This window comes from Brachypodium distachyon, chromosome 1, assembly GCF_000005505.3.
Source record: "Brachypodium distachyon strain Bd21 chromosome 1, Brachypodium_distachyon_v3.0, whole genome shotgun sequence".
Taxonomy (NCBI): Eukaryota; Viridiplantae; Streptophyta; class Magnoliopsida; order Poales; family Poaceae; genus Brachypodium; species Brachypodium distachyon.
In genome coordinates, this window is record NC_016131.3 from 23,853,780 (window position 1) to 23,878,008 (window position 24,229).

The following is a 24,229-nucleotide window of genomic DNA, read 5'->3' on the forward strand; positions in this document are numbered from 1 at the left end:
TTTGCTTACAGGGAACCGGTTCTGCTCACTGTTTTTGAAGTTGTTCAACATTCAGGTTCTTCGAAACCTGTGATGTGAATTTTGTTCAAACCGTTTGGATATGGCTTTATGAGAGGCAGTTCTTTTGGACCGTTTCTGATGGTGCCTTCTAAAGCAGCGTGTAACAAACTAGCATAGCTTGGATGGTCATTGGGGTGGTTGTTACCTTCAACCTACTAGGGTTTGATGCATTGTGTGCCTCGTTAAAGCGGATTATCCTTTTATTGGTAAGCAACGTAACTCTTGATGATGAGGTGATGATGGTAATTGTAGCCGTATTTCTAAGAAATATATTTTGCAGTGCTGCTTCAAAATGACGAAGCTTATTTTGTAGCTGTCTTTTAAATATATGTAAGATCAAACGAGAATGGCCGGGAGGGTGCCTTCGAACAACATAAGGGTGAAGGTATTGACTAATAATTTTTAATCGAAATGAGCATTTCACATAGGCTTTCACTCCTGTAATTTTCTCACAACAGTTGCCATAAGCTGGATGATCATGTACAGTCTTTAACAACAATTCAAAATGTTTTGTACCACAAACTCTTTATCTGATTCGCAATCCGGTTTCGTCGGTGAGTTTGTCTAGGTGAGGTACAACAAAAGTAGATTGCGTATGAGTATGTTTTGATGAAACTTTTTCGGTCTCGTAATTACCAAATGGTAATATGCCGGTTACCATCATTTTAGTAAGATATAAAGTGCAGTTAGTGTGCTGTCAAAAAAGTTAAGAAGTCAAGGGTCCCATAACCCACAAATATCTAGCCGGTAACTCTCTGTTAGCAATCTATTAACTACCCCGTCCATCCGGAAATATGTGAAACTTGTCTAAATTCACATGTGTTATATTCTCTCCGTCCAACAAAAAATGTCTCAAATTTGACTAAATTTGAAGTCATGTATACATTCAAATTTTGGCAAACTTAAGACATCCTTTGTTGGACGGAGGGAGTACAAAATGTGTAGATGCACATGAATCTAGACAACTCCGAATCATTTATTTCCGGACAGAGGAAGTACATAACTATAGACCGACACCAGTTTCCTTATAATCGACAAATAATCATGTGTGAACGCTCTACTAGTGGTCGGATTACTCGTGTATTTTCAGCGTACTGCTACCACTAAGTTAAGAGAAAGGCTATGAGCGGAATCTAATTTCGAAGCTTTCATCGCACCGAACTCAATTGTGAACATTAATTTTGAATTGATTATCAGAAAAAAAGATCTCGATGACAACAGTAAATTTGTCATCACTTGAAGACATGCAGATAGCCAATATTAGATTTCATTAAGACAAAACTTTGATCACAAATTATTATGTTAACATGTGATTTATATGGCATGAAACTTATACGTTACATTCGTTATCAAAAATATTTTATAATACTTGTGGTTTCATATCTTAGTAGCCATGTATCAATAGAATAATTTTTAGTCCAAGTATTGTCTTAATAAAAACTAATACGTCCTCTTTCGAGGAATGGAGGGAGCAGTAGGTTGAGGCCGCTCGTGCATCAAGCCTCGCCTCCATTCTTACGGTTGATCGAATGTGGTCTTGAGAAAATAACGGTCAAACGAGCCCAGCGAACGAATCCATCTCCTCCTCTTTTCCCATGCACTAGCTTGTTCCACGCTCATGCCTCGCCTCCATTCTTGTCGGATCAAAACATCTCACAAGACACGCTAAGCCGCCACCACTAGCTCACCCTAGGACGGCCATGTCCTCCTTCGACTCCGTGGCGGCCATTGCCGGCGACGACGACGCGCCCCCGCAGGCTCCCTTCGACGACATCCCCGCCGTCGACGGCGCCGCCGAGCAGGACGGCGTGGGCGTGGGCGTGGGCGTGGGCCTGCACCGCGGGCACCGCTTCGCCACGTCCTACTCCTCCTTCGGCACCGCCATCTCCGAGGACGACCTCACGGGCTTCGGCATGCCGCCCGACTCCAACGGCGCCCCCGGCTACGGCTACGGCTACGGCGGCTACATCGGCGCCGAGGAAGTCATCGGCGGCGGTTTACATGACGGAGGCATGTCCGGCATCATCACCGATGACGACGTGTTGTTCGTCGGGGCGGCGGCCAACGACAGCGGCGCCGTGCTGCCGCCTCCCGAGGCCATGCGGGAGGAGGGCGTCCTCCGCCGCGAGTGGCGCCGGTCAGTTCTAGTCTAGCGAGCTTGATTGATCTCTTCCATTTCTCTTGATCCGATGAGCGGCTCTGGCTTCATTTACAAATTTGCAGGCAGAACGCGGTGACGCTGGAGGAGAAGGAGCGGCACGAGAGGGAGCGGCGCAGCGAGATCATCGCGGAAGCCGAGCAGTTCAAGAAATCCTTCCTCGACAAGCGCAGGCTCAACTGCCAGACCAAGCGGACGCACAACAGAGACAGGGAGAAGGCATGCAATTAACCATGCAGACATCTTTATTTTTGTGTTTGTTCCTCGATCAAGTTAATCAAATGCAAATATGAACACAGCTGTTCTTGGCGAACCAAGACAAGTTCCACAAGGAGGCGGACAGGCAGTACTGGAAGGCGATCGCGGAGCTGGTGCCGCACGAGATCCCGGGGCTGGAGAAGAGAGGCGCCGGGAGGAAGAAGAAGGAGCAGGACAAGAAGCCCAACATCGTCGTGCTGCAGGGGCCCAAGCCTGGGAAGCCCACCGACCTCTCAAGGATGCGCCAGGCCCTCAACAAGCTCAAGCAGACGCCGCCGCCGCACATGGTGCCGCCGACCAAGGACGACGACGCCAACAACAAGGGTGGCGGCAAAGATGCAAAAGAGGCGGAGGAGAAGAAGGCGGCGGCGGCGGCTGACGGTGGAAAGGATGCGGCCGGTGGCAATGCTACTAGCGCAGCTTCCCGGCCGCCGGCTGCAGCAACTGAGAGTCCGGCGGATAACGCACCTGAACAACAGGAGAACAAGTGATAACGGCTGAATAATTCCTGGAATAAATTCTTGTGAGCACTGGTTCTGCATCCAGCCCTTAATTAATTAATCAGGTGTACACTCTCTTCTGAGGGTGTTGTTTTGCTTCAGTCACTCTGCTTTTGCTTCACATTTTATGCATTAACAACACATAGTTTAGGGAACTATTAATTAAATTACTACCACTGATTCCCAAACAGCAACTTAGAGCCAACATTTTCTTTTCCCGTTTTACATTTTCTTACTAGCTAGGGCTGAAATTGATTTAATCAATGTATCAACAAAACTGGATGTGCACTTCAGAATGGCACAATGTGTAGCAAATTGCACAAACAAGAATGGGATTTCAATACTCCCCCAGCCGGAATTAAATGTCGAAATATTACATATATCTAGACGTTTTTTACACATAGATACATCCGTATTTGAGCAAATTTGAGACAAGTAATACCGGTCGAAAGGAGTAATAATTTTCCCTTGTACATTTTTTCTGACGGCATTTTCCGCTGTACATTGATTGTTCAAAGAATTACATAACGAGAGGAAAGACAACTGTACTGGTTGCTTCCTGCCAACTAATTAAGCATACATAAGTAACAACACATGAAAGAGCAAGATTACAAGCTAACTCGATGAGGACAGTACTGCAATCCAATGTACTAAGAGGCTCGGTGCTACCGATCACTACACCTCTGATGCCGTCTTTCCAACATCAAAGAGTTAACTGAGCTCCAAAAACACACCAGCAAAATCAGTCCATGCTCAAATTGATAAAACAAGAAAAATATCTTAAATACAAAGTGGACATTTTTCATAAAACAAAGTAGACAATAAAGACATCCATCTATTATTAAACCAAATCGTCTTTCTATTAATGCATGAGGGAGCAACATGACGAACAGAGGTGTTCAAAATAGGAAATGTTCAGGTTGGAGCTGAACCTAAAGCTCAGTGGAAACCTGTAGTGAAAAACCTGAAGACAGATATAAAGACCTGCAGTAAAAATCCTGAAGCTAACTTCACTGGTGGTCACTCAATCTGTAAACTGTTTAATGCTTCACCAAATAACAAAATTTGAAACAACATTCTTCGCAGACACAAGGGCAAGTATTGAAACAGCATTCTTTTCCAAACTGCAACTTAGAGCAACCCTTTGTTGCCCGTTTTACAGAGTAGGCTCATCTCTAATTAATCGGTGCATCAAGAAAACATGATATGCACCTCAGGATGGCAGAATTCAGAAAAGAAAAACACTGAAGCAGCACAATTACCTCTATTTTTTTCTCCACCTAATGCTATTTATGATGTTTTCTTGGAATTCCTGCTTCATGCGTGCTTCCATGGTGCCATTTCTCCCAAATCAAAGAGTTAACTCAGCTCCAAAAACAAAATCTGTCCCTGCTTAAATTGATAAGCAAAAAAGTGGACATTGTTCATAAAACAAAATAGGCATGGAACTGTATTCAACAAAATCATCTTTACATTAACTAATTCCAGGCTACACTGATTGTATAAAGAATTACATGACGAGGTAACCAGAACTGGTTCCTGGCTTCCTAGCAACTAATTAAGCTTACGTAAGTAATAGCATCTACATGAAAGAATAAGGTTAGACTCGATGAGGGCACTGCAATGCAATGCAGTATTCAGAACCATGGAGGACTACTACACCTGTCAAGTAGAGTATCAACTAAACAAGCTACGGAGTAACAGTAATGACCTAACTGAACAAAGTGACAAAAGCCAGGATGCTCTGCTCAGGCGGAAACAGAGGACTTGCTGAACCACCGGTGCTCCAGCACTTGAGCCGCCGTGAGCCTCTCCTCCGGGCAGAAGGCAAGCATGCCCATCAGGACCTCGCGCCCGGGCTCCGAGAGCTCCGCAAACCACTCCCTGTCCAGCTTCCCCGTGGATTCGATCTGCTCTCGAAGCTTGGACACCTCTGCGAGCATGTCTTTCTCTGACTCCGCCTCGAACAGGGTCTCGCCGCCCAGGAGCTCCGCCATCACGCACCCAAGTGCCCACATGTCCACGGCAGTGCCGTAGTTCCGGTTGCCAGCGAGCTGCTCCGGCGATGTGTAGATCATCGTCCCGACGCGGGAATCCTCGTACGGCACCCCGGCCGGCTTCTGCCTCGTCGCCGCACCAAAGTCGCAAACTTTCAGCCCGCCGAACATGCCCACGAGGACGTTCTCCGGCTTGATATCCCGATGGATGATTCCGGCTCCGTGGATCTTCTTGGCCGCGTCCACGAGCTGCCGCATCATCACGCGGGTCACGTGCTCGGACAAGGGCCTCCAGATTTCCTCGCGGAGGCTGCGGCCGCCGGCCACGAGCTCCATGACGATGAACATATCACCAGTCTTGGCATCCCCTACCACGTCCAGGATCTCGACGATCGACGGGTGGCCACGGCACGCGGCTTGCAATCCGGCCTCACGGATCAGCGCGCGGAAGTCCGGCGGGCCGTGGCCGCCATCCCCACAGCCGCGGATCCACTTCACGGCGACTTTCTTGCCGCTGCGGCGGTCGCGCGCCATGAGAACCTGGCCGTAGGCGCCCTCGCCGAGCACTTCGAGCTTCTCGTAGTCGTAGATGCTCCCGAACGCGTACCGAGGCCGCTTCTTGTTGCCTCCGTCGACGCGCGGTTCTTGATCCGCCGCCGCCGCCGCGCGCTTGCGGCTCGCCGCCGACATGATCGGCGACCGGCACGCGCGATTCGGGGATTGGAGAGCAGAGCGCGGGGGATCCGTGCGCGTGGAGAGCAGAGCTGCAGGGGATCGGCGGAAATGAGATCTGCGGTGGAAGGGTGAGGAGCTTGCCCTAGAATTAGAAGATTTATGGGCATCGGACGGCTGGCAGCGCGTCTCCGAGTTCGAACGGGATTCATATAGCGTGCGCGTCGCGTTTACGCGGGTGACGTTATGACAGATAACCGTTTGAATCCGAAGCTTAACTGGACGGACGGCTGCCCTGGACGTAAAGCAGGACGGCTCGAACGTGCCCTTTTCCAGAAATTTTGTTTTCCTAAAATTCTTGTTCTCCCTGATACGTATTAGTTTTCATCGAATTTTCTTTTTCATTTAGAAAAAAAACACTAGTTTTTCATGTAAAACAGTTGTCTTGCATGTTCAATGCACATGTTTCAAAACATATACTTCCTCCATCCGGAAATAATACAAATCCAAGTTACTTATCTCCGAACCGAGTGAGTAATACATTTTCTGTATCAATTTATTATTATTCTTTTTGCTGAAAATGAAATACCACCTCGACTTTCTAATATTGATAGTTCACGGAAGAACTAAGATCCTAAGCTATCCTACTGAATGTAGAGTCACCCGTTTCCTTCCCGCTCACACTACTTATCTGAAAAGGTCACGTGACAACCTACAATGCACATCTTCAAAAACATGTGATGCATTTTGTGCATCATAAAACATTGATCAGGCGACTAAAAATAGTTTCACCTAAAATCATGCTTGCCAATCGCCGATCAAGTTGGCATTAAACTATGTCATCGAAGAGACAAGGGAAGAACATAACTCAAGGAGAGGGATAGAGGAGTCAGAGTCAAACTTTGAGGGCTTTTTAGTTTGAGGGTAAATACACCCTTGGTCCAACTACTTGAGAGCTGCGAGCAAATTGGTTCAAATTCTTGTAAAATGGGGTGCACTGGTCCTAATATTTGTTTTGCGGATTCATTAGAGGTCCAGACCAATAAGAAGATGCCATGTGGACTGTTTAGTCGAGTTTTGAATTTTGGTGAAAACCCCTGTACCTTTTTAAAAGTTTATCAATTCTTTCTAAAGCACATCGCTTAGTGCTGGTGCTCCCGGAGCAGGGCTGCCGATGCTTCTCCATAGCCTTATCCAGGTCCTTCCATCCCCTCCATCTTCTTCTTCTTGGATGTAGTGATGCTGCTTGCTGCATGTAGGCGGAGGTGCAAGTGCAGGCCCGGTCGTCGCTTGCTGCAGCTGCTGCTCCGCCGCCTCTGCTGCTCGCCACCGCCGCTCGCCTTGGTCGCAGGTGCCAGCTCGCGAGTTGACCGAGCTGAGAGCCAGCCCGAGCCGAGCCGGCAAAAACGGCTTGGCATGGCTTCGGGCCGAGCCGGGCTCGGCTCGCGGGTGGCCTGCTCGGACAGAACTGGACCGGCGTCCACCCTGAGATCCGTCGTCCCATCTATGGAGGCACGGCTCGGGAAGCATCATCGTGTGAATCGCCGCCGACGAGGATCCCCTTGATCACCCGCGGAGTCTTCGAGGTGCCAAGACGACAAGAAGGGAGATGAAGCGGTTTTCTCGATGCAGAGGAAGCCCTGTTTTTCTGTCAAATGATCTCTCTTTTTGTGTGTGGAGACCTCGGTGTTAATTGTACCATGCCGGGGGGTCTCTTTGCGAAAAATACACATTGGCCAGACGGACATCCCATATGGTGCCACGTCTCAATTCGGATTAGATTGGACTTTTTGCTCCCGCATCTCAACTATTAAGGTCCACTCTCATTTTACAAGAAGTTGGACTAATTTACTCTGCACATCTCGAGTAGTTAGACACGGCTGTATTTACCTCTTTTAGTTTTGACGATAAAAACAAACAAAATACAGATATGCGTCGGTGGGAACACACGTACACATTTTGAGTATACACCGAGCTATGTATGCCAGGACGATTGACCGTAGGAGATGAAGCCCAACTAAATCAAATGGCCATCGCCGCAACTAGATTCTCATATTGTCAAACAACAAAAGAGCTTTTCCTCAAGTTTTAATTATCAGTTCCCTCCTCCGCCTGCAGGTCCTCTGTAAAAAACCACAAGCTTCCTCGGAATCATGCCATACGTAATACTCTTTTCTCATGTAAGGTTTGATCTTCTGTTTAGTCGATCATGCTATAGATTTAGACGTATTATCCTATTGTGCAGCGTGTCTAGTTTGCATGATGTTATCCATTTCAGTATTCACGCCATGAATTTCTAAATTAGATTAATACTGAAATTGCTTAATTATTTTTCCTCAAGGTCGGCAGGAGAGTCTCCTCCTGATAATATATTAAAAAACACCAACCTATTACATATTTACAAGTGGGGAGGGAACAGATCCCTTTGAGAAGAATTAAAAAATGTAAGAAATTAAATGCGAACGATTAGAGATCTAAGCGAAGAGAGTCAGGGACCCTATAACCCAACAAGACAAGGTCAGATTTTACTCTACGTTTCCAGACTTCAAATGATGGGGCAGCGCCTTCAAATATGAAATGGTTCCGTTCCTTCCAGATGTTTCAGGCACCAATCCCAAAAACCTCGAAGAATAACTTAGACCGAAAACTGGCCTTCACCTCGGGCAGCACCTCCAAGCAAGAGATATTAGCTGGCCAAACGATCTGAAGATGTTGCCAACAACGTGCACTGAAAGCACATTGGACAAAGAGATGGTTCGGCGATTCTTCAACTCCAGTCGAGCAAAGGACACAAGAGTAATCGTCCTTATGACTTTAAAGTGGCGCCTCCTCAGCATATTCGGAGTGTTAAGTCGGTCGACCAACATTAGCCACGAGTAAACTTTAATCTTCATGGTAAGTTTCGAATTGACAATCCATTTCAAAACAGCCCACGGGTCAAGTCCAGAAAAAGTGCTATGGTAAAATTTGGAGGAAGTGAAACTAGACCCCCACACCAGCGTCCACACATCTTCCTCTAGCACACGATGATCCTCAGCTGCAAGCAAGTCCACAACGAGGTGAAGCTCTTCATAAGCTTCCATCGACAGAGGTACATGGAAATGATCATGCACATTCTCCAATAGACGAAAATCACTAACCGAAATGTCTTCATCGAGGGAAAAGGTGAAAAGTCTTGGAAGAGCAACCTGCAGCTCCTCGTCCCACCAAAGATCCTTCCCACAAAGAGACCGAGTCACCACTACCCAGCTGAATCTTGGTGATCCCGCCATATATAGGAGTAAGCTTGAGAATTTGTCTCCACCAAAATGAGCCACATTGGGGTGAAGCATGGGGCAAGGCCTTTTGATAATAGGCATCCCAAATAAGAGATACCCACGAAAGATCCTCCCTATTGTAAAATTTGTTCAAGTGTTTCAACAAAAGGGCCTGGCTTTGTGTACGGAGATTGATGATTCCCAAGCCACCCTTTTCCTTGGGGCGACACACCAAATCCCAGGCAGCAAGAGAATGATTAGAATCCCCGTTGATAGTTTTCTTACTCCACAAACAGCGATGACGAATCTTATCAATATGTTCCACAATTTTGACTGGAAGTTGCAGCGAGCACATCGTGTGGGTGGGGAGCGAGGACAGAACGGCATTAATGATCGTGAGCTTACCACCGTAGGACAGCATGACTGAGGTGGAGGAAAGGCGTCGCTCAATTCTGTCCACAAGCGGCAAAAAGTCCACCACCTCCGGCTGCATGGTACCCAGGGGGAGCCCCAAGTAGGTGAATGGCATGGAGCCAATAGTGACACCCAAGGCCGCAGCGAGCCGCTGAGTGTGATTATCTGAAAAATTAAGCGATCCGCTGAGTGTGATTATCCTCCCTATTGTAAAATTTGTTCAAGTGTTTCAACAAAAGGGCCTCGACGAGCACCTAAAAGGCGTCTTTTCATAATTGGTGGCTAACCGTCAGTTTAGTTGACATAGCACGGTGATACAAAAATCAGTGTAGTGGGCCTAATACAATTATTACACAAAAATAAGCTATATAGAAAATTTATACTCCCCTGAGATCCGTAATGAGTGTCGTAGATTTAGTTCAAAATTAAGTCAAGTCTGAGACACTTATTATGGACCGGAGAGAATAGTACTCCCTCCGTCCAACAAAGGATGTCTCAACTTTGACTAAATTTGAATGCATCTATATACTAAGTTATGTCTGGATACATCCAAATTTTGACAAACTTGAGACATCTTTTGTTGGACGGAGGGCGTAATTAGTTTTATTGGGAGCAGGTCGTGGATTTAGGATTAAGTATGCCACCTAGGCAAAAAACTGATGCGACCTTATTTAATGAAGAAAGAGAGAGGTATATTATCTTAATCTAGATACAACTCTTAGCACTAAACCCAATAAAACTCATAATTCCTCTCTCACAAAACATAGTAGTACTCCCTCTGATTCATAAAAAGTGTCGCCCACTCAGTACAATTGTACAAACTTAGTACAAAATGGATGACATTTTTTATGTATCGAAAGGATTAAATAAGATCATGTTTAGATACAAGCATCGGAGGAGTGTATCTTAACATGTACTCCCTATGTTCCGATATTCTTCTCGCAGCCTCTTCAGGAGGGCAATTTTACAAAAACATCCTCACAAATATAAAAATTACAGATCTCATATTACAACATTCAAAATTCAAACTGTCGCATGTGCCTCTCCTCTCCAGGTCGCCTCCGCCAGTCCAGGTCGCCTCCAACCTCCCCTCTCCAGGTCGCCTGCTGCCCATCTCCAGGTTGCCTCCAACCTCCCATCTCCAGGTCGCCTCCGGCCCCTCTCCAGATCGCCTCCGGCCTCACCTCTGCAGACCTGGCGCCACCCCCTCTCCACAAGTTCTCCTGCGGCTCTAGACCTCCTCCGGCTTGTCTCCAGCAAGCCCGGCTCTCTTGTGGCTGCCAGATTTGAACTGCAGTCCTGAGGATCACCATTTTCTCTTCTCTTCATAAGCATGGCCATACTAGACCTGAACCTGAGCCCTCCTAGAGATGATGCATGAAGCAGCAGGTAACTTATGTGCCTGAGCAACTCCTGCAACAGAACATAGCCAAATTAGATTGAGTATCTTGCAGATTTGTGTTATTGTTCAGCAAAATACTCCAAATACAGAACAGAGGATGTGCAGTACACATTTGTGTTCTTGTTCATGCTTAAATTGTTGAGAACATAACATCTTTATTAAATAAAGAACACAACATGTTCTTGTTCATAATAGACATAATGTTCTTGTTCACAACATGTTCTTCATTAAATAAAGAACACTCCATGCACACCCATACATATATGCACACCCAGTTTCAGAATGTTCTTGTTCATAATTGAATGTTCTTGTTAAGAATAGAGCATGCACACACAGTATGACAATAGAGCAAGTCTAGCCATTAGTAGTTGTATGTGTGGACTTAAATCTCTAATCACATAAATCGCTCAAATCACAGGAGCAAGTTAAACTTACAAGGATCAGCCGCCAGGAGCACTATGCCGTCGCCCGCCGCACGATGCCGTCGCCCGCCGCCATCGCCTCTTGCATGTCGTCGCCCGCAGACGAGCTACGCCGCCCGACATCTCCATCGCCCATTTGCCTCTGCCTTCGCTGGGCGTGCCGCAATCTCCCATCTGCGGCAGAGCTCTGCCTCTGCCTTCGCTTGGCCTGCCGCCATCCCCCATCTGCAACAGAGCTCCACCTCTGCCTTCACTAGCATCCTACAGCCTCGCCATGTAGCGGTTCAATCAAGCAGCTGCCAATCATGAAAGAATTTCATCAGCAAGCAGAAAAAGCAAGAAGTGGAGGAACAAGAAGTGAAGCAGTGGAGAAAGAAGTTGTACATGAAGCACAATTCAATGCTGAAAGAGTACAGAAAGAAGATGAAGATATAACTCAGCAAGAATAGCAAGTAGATGAAGATATAGCTCAGCAAGAAGATGAATATATAGCTCAGCAAGAACAACAAGTAGATGAAGATATAGCTCAGCAAGAAGATGAAAATATAGCTCAGCAAGAACAACAAGTAGATGAAGATATAGCTCAGTAAGAAGATGAAGATATAGCTCAGCAAGAACAGCAAGTAGATGAAGATATAGCTCAGCAAGAAGATGAAGATATAACCCAACAAAATAGAACTGCAACAGGTAACTCAAACAAATTGAACATATTTGTTTCTTAACCATCACGTTTTTGTGCATGGAGTATTATAGATTTGTTTCTTATGCAAATGAATCACAACCATAGATTACTCTCAGTTGTAATCAACCTTTAAAACTGAAAATGTAGGAGTAAATTAACCTCTAGATTACTCCCAGGTTAGATTTGTTCAGAATGGAGTATGTACATATTATTGTTCAGATTTGTTCTCCATCTACACAGCATGTAACTACAGCAAGTTTTTTGAAATGGAGTATAGTACTGAAAATAGAGTTGTTACATGGAGAATAAGTTATCTTTTGGTCTTTTGCAGGTGCTCAACAACAACGACGAAGGGACCTGCCAAATGAACACAGATTTGGTGGTTATATTGCATTGAAGGCACTAAGCATAAATGGACAGATACTATTAAAAGACAAGATGCATGTTGCCAATCTTTTGGATACAACCGTTAGAACAGCAGAGAGAATATGGAAACTAGCACAATTGCACAAGGCCTGCCTCTCGAACTTTCTAACAAAAAAAATTCAAGTATTCCATTCATGGCAGACACAATTAAATAAAGTAGGGGTTAATAGGCAGAAATGAGGACATGATTGACAGGTTTGAAGCGGCACTGAGATCTGGAATTGCGCCCGTCAGCATGTTGTTGTCAAGTCGGCTGCAGAGAAACATGTCATGATCAACCATATTCACTCAGCACTTGGATTAATCAGAAGCAACAGAATGAGGGAAGCTGGTTGTTACATTTGTGCTAAGCATGGCAGAGCTGCTAGTTCCGGTGGTATGCTCCCCATCAAGTTCTTGCCTGAAAGATCTCTGTTTGACAGGTACAGAAGCTTCGGTGCAGTACTACTCTTAATTAAAAAAAAAGAGAGCAGAAGAGACCATTTCTAACTGAATCACGACGTACATGCATGGAAACGACTCTTGGTTGTGGCTTAGAGGCAGTGCATTGGACCCAAGACCACGGCGAAGGCAAGCAAGGGTCGCCGCCTTGGACATGACCACTGGCAAAGCTCGAAGCAAGGGCGTGCATGATAGGCGCATCAGGGGAGCCGGGGTCGATGGAGACATACTTGTAGATCTTGCCTGAAAGAAATAATCTCTGTTTTTAGCAAGAACAGATGGAGTCTTAGCAACATCAAGAGTCTAGCTGAAAAAAAAAGAACAAGAACAGAGTCTAGCTGTTCAATATTATGCATCAAGAGTGCCATGCAGTTCCAAATTCAAGTTAACTTTAACTTCCCAACACACATACTGTGAAGAATTCTAAAGTGTTTACTCCAAACAAGTACCCGTACTCATGGTGAACAAGAAATACTGTCAAGGAAGGGCATTTATACAGTAAAGCAAAGCTGGAACAAGGGCTTAAGCCACCACAGTAAGCATACACAAGGAATAATCACAGATGCATCTGATGATCACTTTTACTCATGCTAAACAAGGCCAGAGCCACCGCAACAAAAGAACAAGAACAGAGTAAAAAAATGCAAAAGAACAGAGTACAGTACCTTGTCAGCCATGGCCTTGAGAAGAGGCTCCTCGCCGTCGTGGCCGTTTTGACGAGCTGCTAGTCGTCGTCGCCGCCTTGAGGAGCTGCTCCTCCTCCCCTTCTCTCGTCGCGTCGCCGCCTTCAGGAGCTGCCGGGCTCACCGCGCCGCCGGATCCGGCCTCGCCGCCACCGAAAGCTGCCTCCTTTTTGTGGCACGTGGCACGGTGAGGGAAGGGCGGCAGAAAAGAGAGAGAGAGAGAGAGAGAGAGAGAGAGAGAGAAGGGGGACGGGAGCGCGGCGAGGAGAAGGGGGAGCGTAGTAGGGAGAGGGGAGCTGTGCGGGTTGACCGGTTGAGAGAAGGGAGGAGCACATAATGGAGAGGACCACGGAGCTCACGCGTAGAAAAGAGAAGGGTTTTTTTTGCAAAATTGCCTTCGCGACAAGAATTTCGGGACGGAGTGAGTATTTAATACATGTGATACAATCCAAGATACGATGCATTGGAGTGCCCTTAGTATAAAATTAAGTCTAAAACTCTTATTATGGATCAGATAGAGTAGTACTATAATTAGTTTTATTGGGATTAATTAGTCCTAGTTTTATTGACAAAAAGCTCAGTGCAATTAATTTACAATTTGTTTGTGCACGCTTAACTTAAACGTGAATGCACATACATACATATACATCTCTATGTACAATTAATTTACAATTTGTTTGTGCGTGCTTCATCTCGGTTCCGGAGGTGGCGATGCGGTTCGCGTCGGTCACCCTTTTAAGCTAGTCGTCGGTCGCGTAGGAAAGCCGTGCAGTACTATTGTTGCGCTTGCTCTGGTGCACCGCAGCCTCGCACGTACGGTCCGCCACTAGCAACGATGTCCAATTATGTGGCCAACGCCAACGCGCCACCACGGACGATGGAAACGCGCGCTGCGCTTTTCCCGCCAGCATGATCGGTGCCCGATTGATCGAGGGAGGCGTACGCAGCTTGTCTCTGGCCGTGCAGATCAGCAAAATTGAGATCTTCAATCGGTAAGAGGCTAATTAAGAGCATTCCGTCGCTTGTAGGGTCTATGCGCAACGCGCTGAGTCATTAGCCATCGCGGGAACACAGATTGAGAAATGGGGCCGATGACGCCACGTACCGTGTGCCGCCACCATCAAGGTGGTGCACGCCATGCCGGTCATGCTCAATTAAGTCGAACGCCTTTTCAAAATCTAATTTTAAGATGACTATCTCGCGACCAGAGGCTTGACACTGATGAATAAATTCGAAAGCCCAAGCAAGGTAGTCCTGTATCGTGCGACCCTTGATAAAACCATGTTGATTTTCATGTATGAGCTGCAGGATCTATTTCTGAAGTCGGTCGGCCAAGAGCTTGGTAAGAAGCTTCAAGCAGCAGTTTAGCAAGGATATTGGTCGATAATCATTGACAGATTCTGGAGTCATCTTCTTGGGAATCAGTGTAATAAGCCTCTCGTTAATACTCTGCAGATTTAGATGACCATCATGAAACTCAGAGCATAATCTGTAGAAGTCATCAGCAATAATGTGCCAGCAAGATTTGAGGATCCATTAAATCCGTCCGGCCAGGAGCTTTATCGACCGGCAAACGATAAAGAGCAGTATCGATCTTCCTCTTTGGTGAAGGGAGAAGACAGCACATGCAGACCATCCACCTTGGTGATGAGCTGATTTAAATTAAAGAGCATGGAATGATTTGCCGACAAACCAAGACGCTCAGACGCTCAGTAAACGCTCTGAAAAAGAGCCGCAGCCTTTCCATCATGGTCTTCAACTAGGGACCCGTCCTCAAGAGTGAGAGAAGCAACAGCATTATTGCCATGCGATGAAAAAAGGAGCTATTTTCATCCCCAAACTGAATCCATCTAACAGTACATCGCTTATGCCAATATTTATTTTGATAATCTTGCAATCTCACAATGTGCCGCTTCAGGATTTTGCGAAAATTTCTCTCTGACACACTTAACGCACGAAGCTCCTCAAAACTGTCAAGTTCCAGCAACACCTGTTGGCAGTTTTCAATGGTTTTAGATAATTTGGACAGCTGCCTGCTCCAGTGCTTCAGAGCGCGACGAACATTTCTCAGTCGACCATTAAGCTTCGTCGCTGAATCTCTCCCTTGAACCGGGATGAGCCAGGCTTCCTGGACCGTTTCAAAGAATCCTGGGTGTTGCACCCAGAAGTTCTCGAAGCGAAATAATCGTGTCCTAGGAATAGAGGTTTGAATCGTGACGAGGCAAGGGACATGATCAAAAACAGGCCGGCCAAGGGTTTTAACAGAGGTGTTAGGATAACTAGAGGTCTAATTCTGCGAGGTGAAAAACCAGTCCAACTCCTCAAGAAGCGGATCTTCTTGCACGTTGCTCCATGTGTAGGCGAGACCCGAAATAGGAAGCTCAATAAGAGAGAGTGCTCAAATAATGTCATTAAAACGGAGCATATCATCAACATCACCTCCCGGCCTGTTGCGGTTACCAAGCGAGCGGATAAAATTAAAATCGCCAACCAGGATCCAGTCTTGTGTGGCCAGAATAAAATTAAAATTGCCTAATAATTCGACACCCTCCCCTTATTTCATGCATTTCCTTGCGTGTAAGAATCGGAAAGGGTCTTTTCAAGTAAAGACCGAGACACCCATCAAGTGTCTTTGTTATTTGAATTTATGTGAAAGGTTGTCGTCTCGGTGTTTGTTCCTGGTATCAGGTTAATCGAGCAAAAACAAGTTATCTTGTTTCCGTCGTGAAGATCGAGCAAAACTGAGGCTGTTCTTCAGGCTATTTACTTCGCTAGAGATATTGACATGGTGAGTCTCTTGGTCTGCGAAACGACAGAAGAGAAATGACATGTTTCCGTTACATCTCTTCAAGGTCTCTTGCTCATGCCAAACATTGGCAGCATCACATCTCTTGGCAAACCATAGCTTTTACTAGTGTATATACTCTGGCCTTTGGCAGACTTTGAAGTCTTTGAACACGTATCTCGTTCCTAAGAAAAAAGGAACGCAACTCATGACCAATTGGTAAATTCACTCGGCTTTAAACGCTGATGATTAAATGCAAAACAGAATGCAAGGGTTAATGACAAGTGACAACCATGTTCAGGAAAACAGTAGACAGAGGAACGACAGGATAAACCGGAGTTGATAGAAAAAAGAAAGAAGGTGAGAGAGGTCGAAAAGAAAAACCATAATCACACCAATAATTTTATACATGACATGACGGCTGAGTTTTAGTACTTAATACATTTACCAAACCTCGCTAAAAAAATACATCACCCAATTACTTGTTATACTATACGCTCCTTTAGCTAGAAACACTGTCCTCCACTTTTGCACTTCTCTCGTTTACCCAATTACTCACAGACCACTCAAAATCTAAGTATAAAAATACACTTGCTGAGATGAAAGCAATGTATGCAGATTATTGACTAACATGGTAATCTGGGCCTTGGATTTACCTGCTAGGTGCTGCAATGGACACTAAAATGGTAACCTTCGCCTCCAATTTACCCGCTAGGTGCTGCAATTGCTATATCTTCCATACTACTCTTGTGGAACATTATCTCGGTAGGTTTCAAGCACCCACGAATATATTCCTGACCAAGCTGTGCTCGCTCGTTGTCCCCAAAACCGAATACAATGCCCTTATTTGTCACCGCAACAGTGTGGTATAGTCCGGTGCTTATTTGGGAGACATAGTGACCACGCAGGCTGTCAAGAACGCAAGGCTTCATCACTTTGTCAGAAGACTCCCGATCAGGAAACCCTAAACTCCCAAAGCCCATCCACCCAAATGCAACAACTGAGCCTTCATCGGTGAGAACAAAGGTCTTTCTCTTTCTTGCACAGACCTATCAAAATTCAGGAAACAAGGGCTTTTACACATGAAACTGATATGATGGTAAAAATACAAGGAATTGAATGAGATTTTCATTGGAATAGGAATCTTCAGTGTCCGCATGAACTAAAACCTAGCATAGTGATGCCTATTTTAATTGGAATAGGAAACTTCAGTGTCATATCAGTGAGGAACCTTTTCAGTCAAAGAGCATATACCAATGATTTCCTATTTTCCTTTTGTGGGATATAACAATGTGTTTTGCTCTCACAGTAAGATAGTCAGCTCAAATCTATTTGATGAAAATGTATACTAAATTTGTTCTTATATGCATTAAGCAGGAGGAAAGTGTGGTGCCAACAAATTAAACAAACCTGTACAGCAACTTGACCCTTCAGACTACCAATCAATTCTGGGCTAGTTTTATCATTTTCATCACCATGACCTAATGCTCCACAGTAGCCTCTACCCCATGTATAGACCTGGAAAAAAAATCATACAATCAATTCAGTCTGGAGAGTGGCAAACAATAACAATAGATAGCTGCAAGTACTTCAAACAATATACTCACATATCCCAGTGCATCGAGAGCTACCGCATGCTCATCTCCAGCAGATACACGAACTACATGAATATTCCTCCTCTTAAATGATTGGATTGCACGTGGAAGAAGTTCATTATGCTGATCCCCATGCCCAAGGCAGAAGTTAGTACAAGAACCAAAAGAATGAACTGTCCCATCATCTGTTACAGCAAATGTATAGCTCGCACCAGCTGCAACCTGCACCACTGGGCTAGACCCTTCGAATAATTCAATAATCTTTGGAGCTGCCCTGTCTATGGTGTCACCATGACCAAGCTGGCCATGCGTGTTACTTCCACAAGTGTACACTTGCCCTTCCCTTGTAAGAATGACTGTAAAACTTAGACCAGTAGCAACCTGCGAAGGAAACAAGATAGCATTAACCTATGAATAGTGCATAAAAAGGAGGGGGAAATGATACCGAGTACTTGGAAGAAGAATTGAACAATTTAGCAAATGCATGTTAGAGTCAAAAAATATGAGAAACCTAGAATGATGCGATTTAACATAGAAATAATAATGCATGAGGCGCTAATTCACAAGACATACAGGCACGTTTACAAATGTGCATGATGAACTAGAAGAGGAAGAGGGTTGTCAAGATGGATCGACATCAAACTCTTAATACAAGACATAGAAAAGCAATACCCCAGCTGGGGCATTTTGTATATCCATTCTGTTAGCATCAAAATTTTAAATCATGATTTTCCATCAAGGCCCCAAAAAAGCTACAATACCTATTGCGAAAGTTATCCCACGTAGCCTCTTAAGCATTAAAAAATTCATAGGTTCATGACATGGGGAATAATGGCTTTAGGGCCTGTACGAGGTGACCCTGGACCCAAGAGGCGCGACGGCGCCATGAAAGGCAGCCGCACCTCAAGGGCAGGGAGGAGGTATAACTAGATTGATTTATTCTTGCTTGCCTCATAACGATTACAGGGGGCCCTTTATATAGGCAAGACTCGACTTGACATCCAAGAAACTAATCTCTACTTTCCTAACAAACCATATCTCTACTTTCCTAACAAACCATATCTCAATATTCCTATCTTATCTCGTGCCTAACTAATTTAGAAGATGCTAATGGGATATTGTCCCTTATTCGGATACCTAGGGCTGTGCCCCTATAGGGATGTACGCCCATGACATTACACCCCCCCTTTTTGAGCAGCTCGTCATCGAGCTGCGGTGGTGGCCACGGCTGAAGTCCGAGGAGGCCCCAAGCTGATGGCCGGCCATGGCTGTCATGGTTGTGCAGCAACTTTGACTTTGGATGATGAAGCACCCATGTCCCTGCCACCTTTGGAAGAAGTGGCCTCTCCCTTGCGCCCGTGCCTAAGGGCAGGAACCACCATATTGCTGCAGCACGTCTCACCACCTTTTCCTGCGCCCGCCCCGAGAGGCGCTTCTTCCCTGTTGCTGGACAGCCAAGGCGCTTGTTGCTTCTCCTCGCAAGCTTGGCAGGTTGCATTACCACCAAGGCTGGCTTTAGTTGTGTCACCCATAGGGGCGGCAACGATGAAACTAGCAGCGGCGGTGAAGGCAATGGCGATGGAGACGAGATCAGCGGTGCTGCAGCTGTTGGGGATATGGTTCTTGGCGTGGCTGCTTTCCGTTGATCCACCCACGCGCGGACCTTGGTGCAAATTGCATGCACATTGTCGAGCGCAGCTTTAGCCTTTGCGATCGGGGTTTGCAGTTCATCGAACGCAGCTTTAATCCTGTCGCATGTAGCTTCAAACTTGGCGGAAGGAGATAACTCCGTGGCATCAGGCGTGATGGAGATCGACTGCTCTGATACCAAATTGTCATAAACCAGGTTCATGACATGGGGAATAATGGCTTTAGGGCCTGTACGAGGTGACCCTGGACCCAAGAGGCGCGAGGGCGCCATGAAAGGCAGCCGCACCTCAAGGGCAGGGAGGAGGTATAACTAGATTGATTTATTCTTGCTTGCCTCATAACAATTACAGGGGGGGCTTTATATAGGGAAGACTCGACTTGACATCCAAGAAACTAATCTCTACTTTCCTAAGAAACCATATCTCAATATTCCTATCTTATCTCGTGCCTAACTAATTTAGAAGATGCTAATGGGATATTGTCCCTTATTTGGATACCTAGGGTTGTGCCCCTATAGGGATGTACGCCCATGACATATGTATATATGTCCCCTCCAAAAAAATGACAAGCATGTTACTTTAGAAGGTGCTAATATAGTAGGAAGTCGCATATGAACATGTGTGTGGGTGGCAGGTGCACACGATCAGTAGAGAAATCCCAAAGTTTTCAAAAGTGATCAAAAGGACTGTGGATGTACTTCAAGCTACTCCCTCAGTCCCATAATTCTCGTCGAAATATTACATTTATCTAGACGCTTTTTAGAAATAGATACATCCATTTTTGGGCAAATTTGAGACAAGAATTATGGGACGGAGGGAGCATAACATATCATCCTGTAAAAATTTATTCTAAAATATGACAAACTGTGGCCCATACAAAAAATGCTTAATGAATAGTATTGCAGTTTAAAGTTTTGAGTAATTTTTTTCTTTGCAGACCATAGTTGGCCATATTTTTTTATTCAAATTTCGCAGGGTAACATGATGTACATGAACAAAAAAAAACCATAATTTTTAAAAACTTTGGTGTGCCTATATTGATATGGTGTGAGCCTGCACACATGTTCACATTATGCATGTGAAATAAACATCAGATACATGTGTTCGCATTATGCATGATTTTATATATGCTTTTGTGTGACCTAGTGCTCCAGTATATCTCAAGGTGCTAGTGCACCCAATATGCCACATCTAAAGATCATTGGCTTCACCTGCTTGCAAAAAGTTCCTTTAAGAGCTTCTATTTGGGTCGGCCGAAATATAGTCCGCCCCACATCCCCATGACCACAACACAATGATGAATTATCTCCACAAGTGAACACCTATTTAGGAAAAAAATTCTTAGAACAAAGAAGTAGCAAAATTATAGTGGTAAGAAATACATAGCATGTACAGAGAGCATCAATTACCTGTCCAGTCTCTGTAACAAAAGCTGCATGGTTGTGAAAGGCAGAGATGTTTACAACACGAGAAAGTGCCGGGAAGGAAACCCGACTGAATGCCACACACTGTGTAGTATCTGGACCATGACCTAGCACACCACACAAGCTGGACCCACAAGAATAGACAGAAGAGTCATGGACCAAAAGAGTGTGATATCTCCCTGTCGCTACTTGCATCTGGAAACATAAAACATGTTCACATACATAAGAAACCAATCTGGATATGCTTTCCTACTAAAAAAATTGCAACTTATTTCATTGTTTATAATGCGCAAATTTTAAACAATAAGAAACGACTTCTTTGGTCATTGATTTTACTTAATGACAAACATACCAAAAATGACAATCAGCAAAAAGTTCAACATACTATAAACACATAAGGCATAAAGAAAGCTGAAAATGCTTAAAGAAAAGTAGGAAATCAAAAAGAACACTCAGCACCCTCCAGAAAAAACCTAATACATGGGGCAAACCCGAATCAGTATTTTGGTACACACTTGCTATCAGTAATACAAAAGGCTACATGTGCATATTCAATCGCAACATAGAAAAGACATATATAGAACAATAACGGTAAAATTTACCAAGGCTCCCACATAATACATAACTTGCTATTAGTAAAATACATTGGAGGTCCTAATTCTTTTCTGAAGGTGCCATGTTAGTCTCAGTTCTACAAATCTGCAAATTTGGTCCTAAAAGTAGTTAAGTCGTTCACGACAAGTCCTATGCAACCTCAATCAACTTTGACCAGCACGCACGGCAAGTTAACCACCGCCACTTTTTCTATAAAGGGAGCTTTGTTGAACTATATAAGATGCCGCATCAAGAAGAAGGATCAAACAGACTTCACACCCGACCTCTGCATAACAAGATGCACGCAGCCATAAACTCTAAAAAACTCGAACAAAACAAAGTAATCTATTACAACCAAACAAAAGGGGTCCAAGGAGCCCCGAGCCGTAGACTACGCTGCCACCCATTGAGGGTGACCACCGCCACTTAGGCAGTGTTTTGCTGAAAACTGTCGGAAAAATTCCCTTCTAATTTTGTGGTCCCTCTCTATTATGTTTGCACGAGGGGGCACACCAGCATGAGGGCCGATGTGCGCTGCGCCAGCAAGGCCATGCTCCAACCTCTTCACCGGTATCGATCCCACTGCCAAACCACTCATGGCATGCTACTGTTTGCAAAATATTGTCTACATGGCAGTGGTCAACCTGCCACACATGTGCAGGTCAAACTGATGGGGGCTGCATAAGACTTGCAATGAACGACTTGCATACTTTTAGGACCCAGATATGCAGTTTTGAAGAATTGGACTAACTTGACACCTTCGGAAGAGAATTAGGACCTCAAATGCATTTTACTCGTACATAATATTAGTATGTTTCTCATCACAGGAACAGTTTTTCACTCTTATCTCTGTCTTAAGTGCCAAATATCGGTATTTAGTTTCTTACTTTGGGGACTCAGGATATCTTAAAAAAACATGCATGCCCAAATGTATCCTAATTTGCCCCAATTTCCCAAATGGCCAAAATTGTAAGGTGAACACACTGAACACAACCATTTGGACTAAGACATGTAGGTCGTAGAGCTCATCAGACTTCAAAGGTTGCATATTTCTTGTCTAAAATAAAGTAGTAGTAAAGGATACTCACGTTGCCAGACGATGTCTCGACGGTGTCCGACGACTGCTCCACGGACTGCAGGAACCTGAGCACCTTCTTCCAGCTACCGCCACACCTTGCTAGGAGCTCCCCACGGGCCGCAGGCCCCATGACCGCGAAAGCTGTGCGCGCCTCGCACAGCCGCGAGGCCGCATGCTCGGCAAGCGGGCGGAGCGCCCGGCAGGTGGCCTCAAGCCTCGCAAGGTCCCCCGCGGCGAGCCTGCCGGAGGTCAGGACCTCCCCGATGAGATGTCCCGGCAACTCCTCCATCGAGAAAGCGCGCGGTGCCTTCTCCCCAGCCATGGATCCACCGCCACAGCAACCACGAACCCCTCGGAGAAATCACCACCCTCTGAGTGAAACTTCGTTCGTTTTGGTCCCAAATCGGTGGGAATCATGCAGAGATCCGGACGAGCCGGGGGCAAATCAGCGACAGAACCAAGCTATCCAGCGAGCATTTCGTTGCAGGCCACTGAAGCCGGCAAGGCTAGATCAGATCGAACAGTGGAGGAATCAGGAGATATGATTCCAATTCCGGCTCCCCTCCACTGGCAGCTCGAACCAGCAAGCCCCGGGTCGAATCCTCCAACCAATAGGGCGCAGCAGACCAAATTGGGCAAAGGAACTACTGGAGATGCACCAACCGGAACTCGACAGGACCGAACTGGATCGGCCGAAGCAGGAATTGGGAATAATCAGTGGGTCGCAGGAGGGGGGGAATTTGAGGCCGTGCGGGGGCAGGGAAGAAGACTCTTTCCTAATCGGGGGATTCCTGTGTTCGAAAAATCGGCGTGGATTTGTACGCAAGCAAAAAGTATACGCACGAACACAATAAACAAAAAACAAAAACAAGTCGAAAGCAAAGCAAAGCAAAAGGCCAATAAGGGGAAGCGTAGACAAAATTTTCTACACGCAAATAATAAAGGGGAGAAAATGAATGAATGGAATAAGGCGAGACAGATACAGGTGCGCCGACTCGGACCACGAGCCTCGCTGCGAGGTGGAGCCCGGGGGCCGCTGGAGCCCGATTGTCAGTGAGAGCCGGGCGCGGTTCTTTCGGTTCCAGCAGCTTAGCGTCCCTGTTGCAGAGAGTGACCTGGTGGGGCCGGGATGCCAGCGGGAAGAAAGATGTGTCTGGTGGTTGCGCGGACCAGAAAACTTGGGGGACGTGGCGGCGGTGGTGACAGCCGCCGTGGCCGCCACTATCGCCTCAGGGGATGTGTCAGGGCGCGATTGGTCGGAGCAGGATGGATTTCGGTGCTGGCCGGCCATTGATTCGCTTCAGCCTTTTGGATGGACGGATCACGATTTGTTTTTTTTTCATATATGATCTTGTTCTTTTTTCAGATGGTGCAGAAATACGTGAATTTGTTTAAGTTCGGTATTATCTTTGATCGCCGACATCACTGCCACATCTCCAGAGTCCAGACGAACCGGTTGACAGCGATGATCACCGCTCGCTAGAGATCATTCGATGTTTAGCCAATTCAACAATGAGGTGTCATTTTCATAAAAGAAAACAAATAATGAAGTGTCATTTAGTGAAATGTTTTGGATGACTATTGGCTTGTCGTGCTACATGATCTATAACAACATAGGTGTCGTTGGGCCTAAACTACACACCGAGTAAAAATAGCACTCTTTTTTCGTTGAGTGGCGAGGAAAGCTACACGCGCTCCGTATTTTATTGAGGTTACTAACAGATTTTAGAAA

The 24,229-nt window shown here is 45.6% G+C and overlaps 3 protein-coding genes across 4 annotated transcripts; 1 reads left to right on the forward strand and 2 right to left on the reverse strand.

The window, feature by feature from the left end:
* The first annotated feature begins 38 nt into the window (after positions 1-38).
* On the forward strand, positions 39-3,077 carry LOC100846355 (clathrin light chain 3). The gene is made up of 3 exons (XM_003560196.4): positions 39-2,197; positions 2,284-2,437; positions 2,518-3,077. The coding sequence occupies exons 1-3, from the start codon at positions 1,761-1,763 to the stop codon at positions 2,965-2,967; spliced, it is 1,041 nt and encodes a 346-aa protein (XP_003560244.1). The 5' UTR covers positions 39-1,760; the 3' UTR covers positions 2,968-3,077.
* A 1,352-nt stretch (positions 3,078-4,429) lies between these two features.
* LOC100820854 (putative cyclin-dependent kinase F-2) lies at positions 4,430-5,761 on the reverse strand. The gene has a single exon (XM_003560198.2). The coding sequence runs from the start codon at positions 5,661-5,663 to the stop codon at positions 4,725-4,727; it is 939 nt and encodes a 312-aa protein (XP_003560246.1). The 5' UTR covers positions 5,664-5,761; the 3' UTR covers positions 4,430-4,724.
* A 10,215-nt stretch (positions 5,762-15,976) lies between these two features.
* On the reverse strand, positions 15,977-23,417 carry LOC100839797 (PH, RCC1 and FYVE domains-containing protein 1). Of its 2 annotated transcripts, none has more exons than XM_010240443.3 (7): positions 22,508-23,417; positions 20,811-21,020; positions 20,613-20,723; positions 17,765-18,133; positions 17,568-17,675; positions 16,814-17,206; positions 15,977-16,342 (listed from the first exon to the last, which is right to left on the reverse strand). In XM_010240443.3, exons 1-6 carry the CDS (start codon positions 22,817-22,819, stop codon positions 16,862-16,864), a joined length of 1,455 nt encoding a protein of 484 aa, XP_010238745.1. In that variant the 5' UTR covers positions 22,820-23,417; the 3' UTR covers positions 15,977-16,342; positions 16,814-16,861. The 2 variants fall into 2 exon arrangements, with proteins under 2 accessions (XP_010238745.1, XP_010238736.1); XM_010240434.3 differs by lacking the exon at positions 15,977-16,342 and adding an exon at positions 16,528-16,730.
* Positions 23,418-24,229: the final 812 nt, after the last annotated feature.

Bases quoted from the DNA above. Each gene is read 5' to 3' on its own strand.
- LOC100846355 (XM_003560196.4), top strand. From the start codon at position 1,761: ATGTCCTCCTTCGACTCCGTGGCGGCCATTGCCGGCGACGACGACGCG. The intron at 2,198-2,283 runs GTCAGTTCTAGT...ACAAATTTGCAG, and splicing joins CTCCGCCGCGAGTGGCGCCG to GCAGAACGCGGTGACGCTGG. The intron at 2,438-2,517 runs GCATGCAATTAA...ATATGAACACAG, and splicing joins ACAACAGAGACAGGGAGAAG to CTGTTCTTGGCGAACCAAGA.
- LOC100820854 (XM_003560198.2), bottom strand. From the start codon at position 5,663: ATGTCGGCGGCGAGCCGCAAGCGCGCGGCGGCGGCGGCGGATCAAGAA.
- LOC100839797 (XM_010240443.3), bottom strand. From the start codon at position 22,819: ATGGCTGGGGAGAAGGCACCGCGCGCTTTCTCGATGGAGGAGTTGCCG. The intron at 17,676-17,764 runs GTGAGTATATTG...TTTTTTTTCCAG, and splicing joins CTCTCGATGCACTGGGATAT to GTCTATACATGGGGTAGAGG. The intron at 17,207-17,567 runs GTTTGTTTAATT...GAATTTTGATAG, and splicing joins AGGGTCAAGTTGCTGTACAG to GTCTGTGCAAGAAAGAGAAA.